The sequence below is a fragment of the Natator depressus genome, chromosome 22 (genome assembly GCF_965152275.1).
Source record: "Natator depressus isolate rNatDep1 chromosome 22, rNatDep2.hap1, whole genome shotgun sequence".
NCBI lineage: Eukaryota > Metazoa > Chordata > Testudines > Cheloniidae > Natator > Natator depressus.
In genome coordinates, this window is record NC_134255.1 from 11,810,616 (window position 1) to 11,822,442 (window position 11,827).

The 11,827-nt window shown below is 47.1% G+C and overlaps 1 protein-coding gene across 3 annotated transcripts in view; it reads right to left on the reverse strand.

The window, feature by feature from the left end:
- Nucleotides 1-11,313, reverse strand: part of SORL1 (sortilin related receptor 1) — a 99,654-nt gene extending 88,341 nt beyond the window's left edge. For 2 of the 3 annotated variants that reach the window (XM_074936846.1, XM_074936845.1), the window contains exon 1: nt 10,977-11,312. In XM_074936846.1, coding sequence (XP_074792947.1) covers nt 10,977-11,249 — 273 coding nt within the window. In that variant the 5' untranslated portion in view covers nt 11,250-11,312. Of the gene's footprint in view, nt 1-10,976 lie in introns of all 3 variants that reach the window. The other variant, XM_074936847.1, reaches the window with a different exon arrangement.
- Between the last annotated feature and the right edge of the window lie 514 nt (nt 11,314-11,827).

Consider the following 11,827-nt stretch of genomic DNA (forward strand, 5'->3'; position numbering starts at 1 on the left):
AGGTTGGTAATGTCTGATGCTTATCACCTGAATGTTTTATGTAAAGTGAACTGTAAAGGAAGGTTTATGTTATCCTAGAACCTAACAATCTAACTCTCCTGGCCCCGGGGTGCCTTCCTTAAAAACCTTTTAAATCTTGGCAACTCTCCATATGCCAGAGTGCACAGTGCTCTGCTTAACTGGGGAAAATCTCCCCAGGAACTGATTTAGCCTAATGAGAGGGAAAGGCAAAGTCTGCTGTTTAATTGAGACAGTATTTGCATCAGTTCCACTTAATGGAGATGTGTTTTGGTCTTTGCTAAGTGATTAAGTAGGTATGAAATCTGCATGAAATTCTAATTGTTGTCCCACTGATACAGAAGCTACTGAAAAGTTCAAAAGGGAAAAATCATGTCAAAATGCAGTGAAGATTTTCCTGTATTTGTAGTTTAGCATTTTGCTACTGGGTCTCTTCCAGTTTTTTTTTTTGGTATTTAAGTATTTTCTCCTTACTGGAAGCACTGCTTAGCTGAAGCAACAAGATGTCCACCCCAGCAGCTCCACCTACAAGCACTGTCCTTTGCAGAATTACAAGCAGGTAATTGCTAATGTAGACCAACAGACCAGCCTGGGGAAACAGCCACTGGGCATCTTTACTGCTCCCGCATTTTGTTTCTTTCTGTGAAAGGGGTAATATTCTCTGGCACCCAGCATTCTAATGCAGATATCTACACAGATGAGCAAAGCTAGATTCTGATCTATTTAGCCTGGCCTGTAGAATGGCTCAGGAGGGGAGAAGGTTTGCAATAATGGGAGAGGGGAGAAGGTTTGCTGTGATTCAACAACCCTCTACCTTCATATTTTAGCACTTCCAACAACTACAAAAATACTGCTGTTTAAACACATTTTATACCCGTAAAAGTTACTACCAGGCTGTGTAGCTGTTGTGAGGCTGCTCTGCACACACAGTTGTACCTATTTAACTAAAATATCATTTTTATACCGAAGTTAAATGAGTGCAATTTTGTGTGGATGCTGAACCAGTGTGTCTGTATGGGGGTTTGCACTCATCTAATTAAACAGGTGCTGTTCTGAAATAAACTGATGAACTTAATCTAATTTGAGGGCAAGTGTCCCCACCACAGCTGACAATGACCAGCTCCTTTGCTAAGGATCTCAGCAGCAGGACTCAATAGATTGAGCCCCCTCCCCTAATGCTACAGTGTTTCTCCAGGCCATGACTGAGACTGGAACTTAATTTAAAAAAAAAAATTACAAATCATAATACTTAAAAACATACAAATGCAGTGGTGGCCAAACACCTGCCATTAAAGCTATTCTTAATGGGCTCAGTCATCTGCATCAGTGAATTCATTCTGCTGTGAATCAGCAATCTGACTATATGACTCCAACAACAGCATGGGCCCCCCGCTTCCCTCCCCCAAGCAACTTTATTAATGAAAGTTCTGAGAGAGAAATACTTGGAGGTTGCTGCTCTGCACTTCAAACAACCGGCACTGCACAAATGTGTGTCTAAGTATTTGATCATCTTCTCCCTTCCTTGTATGGATCTCTTCCAAAATGTGGAATTTAAACAAATTTTGTTACTCCTAGACTTCAAAACAATGTAACAAAAACAGTCATTCAAAAGGCTGACAGCTGTGTACATTCAAGTTAAAGGGATACCATCACTTAAAATCATTGGTCTGAAGCATTTAACTTTGTTACAAGTAGTGTCTCAGATTAAAAAAAAAAAAAAATTCTCTTCAGTTTATTTACTTAAGTCATTTGGCAACACTCTGTAGAGTCCTCTCCTTGTTTTCCATCTCTGTGGACCTTTCATAGGCCAACAGCAGGTGAGAGAGGCTCAAAAGCAGACTGTGGTTTTAGGCAGGGCAAGTGCAGTATCTGAAACTGACTAGACTTCCAGCTGTCCACTGACAAGATTTCTATGTCCCTTTAAAAGTACTCACAACATCGTAACAGGAATATTCACTCTACTATGCTCCTCCTCAAATATTTAAGCAGTTACCCGAGATCTCTCAAACTTGATTGGTGAAGAAGGAATCCCAAGAGAAAACCTTGTAGAAAACAAGTTAATGCTTTAAAAAGCTTAGTTAGGAGACCTTCGAACAGCCTTCTGAGAAAGTTGTGCAATTTCCTTGTGTGCTACTCTCTAGTGGGTCAGAAGGGAAACTATGCTATGACATGTATTGACAAAAGCAATGGGGCTTTAAGGCAAGGCCATCCTAACCCTCTTCTACTTGTCCTTTAATGCAAGTCATGCATTAAGTCTGGTAGGTAAATACCACACCCCTCTCTTCCTCCTGCTCACTCCTGAGAGTTCTGCAGCATCTTGGCACCGTGGATGCATTAAGATGGAGTGAGAACTTGAATGTCGTCTCCATGCTAGTGCCTTTGCATGTCACGTTCCCCATCACCTCCATCATGGTACCTTCTGCTTTGCTTCCGAGCATCTCTTTCTATCCCTGCCAGCGTGCATCACTTCTTGTGGCGCTGGGGTTGAAAACACTCGTGTGCTTGGATATGAAACATGGATGATTCGTTTCAAAGAACTAGCAGGCTAGCCTCATCCTTTTACAGTGAAGTCCCGGGTGTTCTCCTTGCTCCTAACATCTCTGCCGTCAAGAAACCTCCTCTACCAACCCCTTTTTAAGGTGTGTGGACCTCTGAAACATTGGGCTTTTACAAAGCTTAGGATAATCTGGGTCCTCAGCTTAGAGAGGTGGGAGCAGCACTCTGTTGGAATTCAGCTCCCAGAAATTGAAGCAATGCTCCTGGGGCCCTCAGTTACTCAGCAAGAGTGGAGTCTCCAGGAGCAGAGAGGGAGTTGGTGCAATCCCAGGGAATATAAGGGGGCTTCAGTTATGGGAGCAGGGAAAGTTAAGGCTCTGCTGAGGTCAGTGTATTCTAGAGATGGCTCCATAGAAAGCATTAGATGTAACAGCCACCACGCTAGGGGGCTGTGACCTCTCGGTTAAGATTGTAGCTAAATGTTTTACTAAGCGCTCTGGCTGAAGGACACAGGGTCAAACTGTGCAGCTAGAGTAACGCCACTGATTACACCAGCATTCCTGCTGACTTACCCCAGTATAAATAAGAGCAGAATGTGCCCGAATGCCAGCCAAACGATAAACGCTGAAACCTGCTGTTGTATAACAAAAATACAATGAAACCTTGAATACTTCTCCCCACCTGCTTTAACTGGAACAGTAGAAACACTGTGACGGAACACTGTTCCCAGGTAAACATCTCGCCTGCCAAGTTTCAGCATAAAGCAAGCATCAGAGACAGAGATAAGGCCACCTCTTCCCACCAAAATCCTACTGGTGAGGACAGAATGTAAATGCAGAAAGTTATAGCGCTAGCTGCAATGGTATGGTCAAGTTTATAAGAGGCAGTGTTGTCCAGTGGATAGATCCGTGGACTAGGACTTAATAGACTTGGGTTGCAGTCCTGTCTTTGCCCCTGGTCTCCTGAGTGCTATTTACCCTATTTATTATTTTCCCTTTTGCACAATGCTTAATGGGCAGCAGGTTTAAACAAATAAAAGGAAGTTCCTCTTCACACAGCGCACAGTCAACCTGTGGAACTCCTTGCCTGAGGAGGTTGTGAAGGCTAGGACTATAACAGAGTTTAAAAGAGAACTGGATAAATTCGTGGATAAATTCGTTAATAAGTCCATTTATGGCTATTATTCAGGATAGGTAAGGAATGGTGTCCCTAGCATCTGTTTGTCAAAGGGTGGAGATGGATGGCAGGAGAAAGATCACTAGATCATTACCTGTTAGGTTCACTCCCTCTGGGGCACCTGGCACTGGCCACTGTCAGCAGACAGGATACTGGGCTGGATGGACCTTTGGTCTGACCCAGTATGGCCGTTCTTATGTAAATCGGGGATCACATCATGAAGTTAACAGGCAGCAAGTTTAAAACAAGTAAGAAGTACTTCTTCACACAATGCACAATTAACCTGTGGAAATCGTTGCCATGGGATGTTGAGGGCCAAAAGTGTAACTGGATTCAAAAAAGAACTAAATAAGTTCATGGAGGATAGGTCCATCAATGGCTATTAGCCAAGATGGTCAGGGATGTAACCCTATGCTTGGGGTGACCCTAAACCGCCTGCAGCCAGGAGGGGAAGATAGGGATAGATATCTACAAAATTGCCCTGTTCTGTACACTCCCCATGAAGCTCTGGTATTGGCTACTGTCGGAGACAAGATACTGTGCTAGATAGCCCATAGGTCTGACCCAGAGTGCCCATTCTTATGTGCCCTTGCATAAATCACTTCACTTTTGTGCCTTTATTGCACCATCTGTATGCAGGGTGTGTGGGGGATGATACTGGATGCTTTTGTTAACTAACTGATTTATATCAGCTGGATACTGCTCTGATTTTTGGGAATGAATGGGAGAAAATAGAGCTTTTGGCTGATTTTCTATATTGCTACAAGTAAGCTTGTCTGAACCATACAAAAGTTACTTTGACAATTCAGACTGGCTACCTAATGCTCAAGGGTTGTTTAATTATCATTTGTACTAGACACCAACAAACACCCAGCACAAAAGCTGGATGCTAGAAGGTTAAACTCTGTTCTTGGAAGGACAATTATTGATGGGCTGGCAAATTAGGTCAAAATTAAGTATGGTTCATTTCAAATGTAGTGAAATTGATTTCTGTATTCACATAAGATGGAATTTGCCCTGCCAGGCAGATTTCTATACTCTTCAAAAATAGAATGTTCTCTGTCCACATCACCAAATCTCCTCTCTCCCCCTCCTCCCTCTCACAATCAGATCAATCCCCAGAAAAGGTTTGTTCCCACAGATGCTGGGCTATTTGCCCCTTAAACAAATTAACAAAATGTGATCTGGCAATCCTCAAATATGATCAAGTTGAAAACAAAACAAAATACAGTGAAGCAAACTGAGCATGGGGTACCAGCCTGGGACTCCGAAAATCTAACCTTAGCTCTGCAGCATGAATTGCAGCATGGCCTTCAGCAAGTTACTTTACCTCTGTTCTTCTCCCCCACCCACCCGCACTGCCACCCCCGGATGAAACCTATCAATCTGATATTTCTGACAGTGCTTTGCAATGGGCAAGTGTGCTACATAACCCAGCTAAAAATACTCTTTAAAAAGCCAGCTGGATATTATTTATTGGATGTGGGATGCAGGGGGACTCAAATGATTTTTCTCACCAGCCTTGGCAAATTAACACCTTGAAGACCCAGACTGAGTTTCATTGTAGGGACCTACTACATTGTAATATAATGTAGGTTGCAGTAGGGCTCAGTGCAGTAGGTGTTATGCAAACACAAGGACGAGACCGTCTCTGCCCCCAAAGAACATGCATTAAGAGGAAAGGTTACTGAGGTGATGACAGGCCTACAGTTTATTAGTGACATTTCTTTTGTTTAACATAAATGCAAAAGGGCTTTGCAGACCCCTTTGGGGACGATGCTCCATGCATAGCCCTTGAGTGGGAATTGAGGCTGCTGTTATTGGCAGAGTGAAGAGGGCTGGAGCACCAACATAAGGGGGTAGTAAAGTAGTCTTTAAGGGGCAGAATTACGCATGGCCTTGACAACAACAGCAAGAGTCTGAACTTGATGTGGCGGAGAAAGTCAGTGGCTGGTTTCAAAAGGGGTTTAACGTGGGGTCAATGAGCAAGACTTTTAACTGCTCTAGTTTGTCTGAACTGGAGTGGGGAGGATGGCATGGGTGTCAGAAGCCAGTGCGGAGGAGGCTGCAAAAACTGAGGCAGGAGACGAGGCCTGGATGAGGGAGGTCTGTGTGTGGACAAAGAAGGGTCGAATTTTTACACACCGCTTCATCGCTTTAAACTAGGAAATTCCACTCCTTAACGTGTCCATTTCCTTTGTTTCCATCAGAGTTGGGAGACAGCCACTGAGATCTCGCTTGTGCTGGTTCATTGGTTCCTCTTCCAAGCTGGCTACGGCACGAAGCGGATTCAGATACTGAATTCTACGGCGGTGGAGGAAAGCTAGTCCAGAGAAGAGGTAAGCCATGCAATGACAGTGGGGATCTCTGTTCTCCCTCTTGCACACACAATAATATACACTAGGAATGGAATTCCCCTTATTCCTAAGGGGGACACATCTGGGGTGTCCCAGGAAGTTTTTCAGGTGGCTGAAATGTGCTCTGGACGCCAACAGAGATCTGTGACAGCGGGCTGCGAATGGCGCTCTCAGGATTCTCTGGGTGTAGGGGTGCTATTGTTGTAAGGAAGCACGGAGTTAAAAGCACTGGAACTGTTAGACAGGAAAGGAGCAGCTGCGGGCAGGTTAACAACAGCTAATGTCTTTGGTCCAACCACTTGATGATGCCTTCAGCAGGGAAGGGGCTATCCAGAGGCAACCAAGTTGCTGATGCACCCCCAGAAGTGCAGGTGTCGAAAGAGCAACCTTCAGAACTGTCGGCACGTCTCGCCAGGCTGCCTGGAGCTCTGAGCAGAACCCAGGGTTGCGTTGTCTTGATTCGTTTCAATTGCGCCCATGAGCAAAAACCCACTCTTATCTTGAAACCGAGTCTCCTGAGCAGCTTATGAGGCTGAAACACAGCGGCCGATGCCTTAAAATAAGCAAGAGCCAGATGGAGAAAAGGGGCGCAAAGGGAAGACAGAAGGCTCCTGATGATCTGACCTGGAGCAGAGCACTAAGTTAAATACATTGTACGTCTCTGATGCAGGGCCTGACTTCCAGAAGTGCTGAGCACCTGCAGCTCCTACAGAGTTAAGCTATGGGTGCTCAGTGCTTCTGAAAACTGGCTCCCGGAAACCATCCAGGGAACTGTCGCTTAATGCAGTGGGGGAGAAAAGGAATGTTATAATTCCTTAAGCTTGCACATTAAGCCAAATGACAGCTGAGAGGGAAAGTTCCCCGTCCTTGCCACCCATCTTGTTGGCTCTCTGGAACAGGGAATGATCTTAAAGCACCTAGCACTAGGTAAGCTATACCCTGGTCTCATAGAGCCCCCCAGCTTTAGGTCTTTCATTTCCTGTCTCTGGCTCCCTGATGATCCCCAGACACACAACTAGGAGCCAGGGACTCTACAAACCCTTAACTGCAGCATTCCCTTTGAGATAGGAAGTACTAACCCCTAGCTACAGAGGGGGGGGGAATCAAAGGATTAGCGATTTGTCCAAGATTTTGCAGAGCCAGGATTAGGTTTGTAAAGATCCCTGAGGAGCTGAGAAGTGCTTAGTATTGCATTTTCGTTCAGGTTCTTTATCTCCTATTTGGAGAGGGCTGAGGGGGACACGCAGAGCTGGACTTCTTATTGGAGAAACAAAATGGGGATATGAGAGCTGACGTGACCACTAGCAAAGGCCCCAAATCGTGTGTCTATCACATTGGGCTTTTAGTCAATGTATCCCCAAAAAATCACGCTGCCCATCTGCTTTTGTTCAAGTCAAAAGGAACCAATGGACAAGCAGACTCTTAGCAAGACCTTATTGCTGGATGGGGCCTCCATGAGATTTTGCCCGATATGCAGCTGTTAGAAGGTACTGTGAATAGAAGCTGGGCAGCATGTTTCCTTTGTCTTGCTGACTGAAGCAGTCTTGGACTGATCTATCCAAGGTACTTCACTCAACTGGAGTCTAAAGCTGATGCTGACCCTTTCTAAAATTGCCCTTCTGTCTGAATCTTTTCCTACTATGGTTACGAGAAACACCTGTGACAAAAGGAGAGGGGTTCCTTTACGTTGGTGCATTTGACAGTACTTCAGTTCTAGAATGTCCCTTGCCTAATCACTAAGCTCGTCCTTTCCCTCTGTTTGAGTAAGTAACAGGGGACAGGACACTTTAAAAAAGAAAAAATGCCATAGTTAAAAACTGCAAGATGGTACCGGAAACTTCTTTCTGCAATGAAGTTTCAAGCTGACAGTCGCCCTGTGGAAGGACAAGAGGTTAAAACTCAAGCCTCAAAACAGCGTATCATGCTGTTAGGAAGAGTGACTCAATTCTCCAGGGAAAGCGCTCTTTGAAAATTAAAGGCAACAAGAAAAGGCCAAATAAAGTGGAACTTTGATGTTTTACTCCTACTGCTGCTTCCCATTTGTCCTGGTCTGGTTGGCAATGGCATTACTGTGGTCGGTTTTATTCAATCTCTGATGTTGCAGACTGCTGCCAAAACTTTCCACCTGAGCTGTTCAGGAGGGTTGAATGAAAGCCACTGGAGGCTGAGTGGGAATTGATAGAACAGTAATACCAAAAGCGAGAGTGAGTGTCAGGTTCTCTGCAAATGACCTCATTATGCTCTCTCAAATGCAGTAAGTGTCAGGGAACCCAACAAGCATTGTGTCAGATGTGTAGGAACTGCTCTCTCCAGGCGTTCGGAGAAATGACCTCAGAGCAGCCTTTCCCCAACCTGCTCTTTTCCTGCTTCACCATTAAAGCAGCTCTTACTGTGCCAAAGAGTCTATATCCTCTATTTCAAATGGGATGGATCAGTAGATCCCATTCCACATCTTGCTGCTTTGCCGGATTCTCCCTTCAGGATATCAGCAAAAAAATCTGTAAGATGTGATGAACTGAAATGGCATTAAGGGTCAGAATGTGTGGGGAAACTAGACTTCTTTACGTGGCAAAACCCAGACTGAAGCATGAAGCAAAACGTTGCTCAATGATGGCTAGTTACACTTCCCCTGAGCAGCCTTGAGCTAACGCGGGGTTCAGAACCAAGTTCAAGTAAAGGCCATCGCTTGAATAACTTAATGGAGTGAGGCCTTCTGTAAATTGCATGAGCTGCTTTGTTAACTTCAGGGCTGCCTCTAGCAGGCACCAAGCAAGCTGCATTACAACACTCCTTTCCTGTCCCTGCTTAAAGTGACCCCCTGCAATTCTCAAAAAGGGTTTCTGCGAGCTGTTGTCAATGCAGTGAAACGTGTTCAGTATCAAAACTGGCGCTAGGAGACTACAGTGAAACACTTCTACTCTCTGATCTCCACACCACTTACTTACCTGTTTCTGAATAGTGTTGACAGAAACAGCCGTGTTAGTCTGTATTCGCAAAAAGAAAAGGAGTACTTCTGGCACCTTGGAGACATCCGATGAAGTGAGCTGTAGCTCACGAAAGCTGATGCTCAAATAAATTGATTAGTCTCTAAGGTGCCACAAGTACTCCTTTTCTTTATTCAGAAACAAGCTCCTTTTCTCTCTCCTCCCTCTTCCCCCGCCGCCCCCGGGGTTGATGGAAGGCAGATCCTGAATCCATTGCATGGTGGCTTCAGAAAGGTGCATATAAAATGCCGCCTTGGGATGCGATTTCTTTTATGGCGGAAGGGTGGGATAAGTGAAGTACTAAGTGCAAATCACTCAGCCACATTCATTTTAGCTGTGCTTTGTATTCTGTTCAGTCTGAATAAAATGCCTCTACCCCATCAAGATGTGCATTTATAGTTTCACGGCAAAGTGGGTGATTTTTTCCATGCAATCCCCTCTTTCCCCTTCGTCGTTTCCAGAGAAGGGCAGATCATTCTATAGGGGATGCTACCCTCTTTTACAGGGGTAAAAGTCTCGTGTCTTTATCTGTTGCTAACATTTAGATGACTAAAATCAAAAGGTTTTCTTTCAAGTCCTGCTGCTACGTGTGCCTAAAGCAGTCTCTAGTCTAATGCACTTCATGCCAGCGAAGGAGCTGGAGTGTTGTGGGCTACAAGCTGCAGGGGGAGGAATGTCTGTCTCCAAAATCTGTCATCAGTTTCTCAGAACTGTCATTTCAGGACACCTACTAGGCTGAGTAACTTTCAGCACCCAAACTTTCAACCTGTAACTGCCTGTCCCATCTACAGGAAAGGCCACCCACGCCTTTTTGCTCGAGGCAAAAGGTGAAGGTTGTATTTATACACAAAATGGGACTGGATGCCACTTTAGGGGGAATGGAAGTCATTTGCACAGCACCGAGTGTCAGAACAGAGCCTGTGCAGTTGATTTCAAACTACTTACAATTTTCAGTCTGAAATTTGATTTTTTTTTAATTGATTTGTTTACAGGTGGGCCATACAATGTCACCTTGGTATTGTCAATATCACAACCCGACCACAGATCTCCCTGAATTTAACCACCAAGCCTATTGTTTTATTAGCACCGTCGGGGGGGTGGGTTAAAGGAGGTCCTCAAGAGGAAGTCTGATTACTTGATAAGAGGACACACTAACTGGGGAAACCATCTGCACTATTTCTGATTGTTTACAAGATAACCTAACCTCTGTATGGCAGAAGGCAATTTACCCTTCCGGTTGCAGCACCCAGAGCCCCCCCAAGTAAAACGGTTCAGAGTTGCCATTTAAATTATTTGATGAGGGGGTGCATGCAGGGTGATTTTAATATTAGTTCTAAGCAGAACAGTGTTTACTCCCTTGCACTGGAATGATGCAATTCTCCCTTCTGCTCGGTTTGGTTTTAACTACCAAATATTAAAATAAACACTTCTGAGTTCTCCAACCAGGGAGCAACGAATCACGCCGCTTGGCTCTAACGGGACCTGTGCGTGACCTGGGCCACCTTTCCTGAAAAAACGGGGGGAGAGCTCGGGGAATGTGCACGGAGGGTCTGGTGCTTTGGACAGGTGAGCGAGCCTAGATGCAAGGTGCTCCGGTCATATGCAGAGTGCGTGCCAGTGACCGGGCGGGAGGAGTGGGGGAGAATGACTCCATGCATTGCTTTCAACACCCCCGCTCTATAAGGGGAGCACTGCACAGAGCCACAGCGCTCCTAGCAGCCCCTTTGCCACGGGAGGGGAAACGTGATGCACGGAACGAGTGCCGCTGGAAGCCGGGGTTGCAAGGCGTGCACACAACGACATGCCCCTCATTGCAAGCGACGCTCCCCTTTCTCAACCGGGGGGTTCCGTGGCCGGGAACGCCTGCAACCCGGGGTCCTGCAAGGGGACCCCGGCAAGGCAAGCGTGCAGCGGGGGACTCGCAGGGTGTTGCCACGCTACTCACCTGTCCGTACACCTTAATGAGCTCTTGCTGCTGCTCCGCAGCGCTCCTCTTCGTCCGCGGCTGAAGCCTCTCGCCTGCCCTGCCCGTCCCTCTGTCACCCAGGCTCAGCGCCGCTCCTTGCAGCAGCGCGAAGCCCCGGTCCTGCGGCCGGGCTGCAGCCCCCCCGTGCAGCCGCAGCGTCCTGGCGGCGGCCGGGTAGGGGCTCCAGGCGAGCAGCAGCAGGGCTGCCAGCCAGGGGAGTCTCCGCTCCCCACGGCTGCTCCCTGTCGCCATGTTCCTCCTCCTCCTCCTCCTCCCGGGTGCTGGTGGGGCTGCTGCAAAGTGGGGCGCCGCCGCCAGGAGAGAATGTGCAATAGGGAAGGGGGGGGAGGGAAGAGGGACGCAACCGCGGCGGCGGCCCGAGACCTGCGGCGGCCGAGCTGGCGCGAGCCGCGGCCGGGCTCTGCACGCGCGGCGCCGGGGGCTGCGCGGCGCCCCTTGCTCCGCGCGTGTGGCCGGGAGCGGAGGGAAGCGCCGCCGAGCTCGCTCGCACCGGCCGCCCGGGTGCGACTTGCAAGTCACGTGTAGTAGCCAGACTCTAAGCTGCTTTGCTTCCTCTCCTGACCCAGAGGAAACAGGGCAGCCCCAGAAGCAGATGACCTCCTCCCCCCCCCCCCCCCCGAAATCCTAGCTGCGAGCTCTTGAAGATTTTTTAAATCTGTTTTCAAGGCATGAGCTGGAACGGGCAGTGTGTTCGCTTAACAGGGCGGTGAGGCCGCAAGGTCTGCATTTGCGGGGGTAGTAAAGCATCCCACGTGCACCGCAAACTCGGGTGCATTTGAAAAGGGGTCTGGATGCAGATGGAACATAAC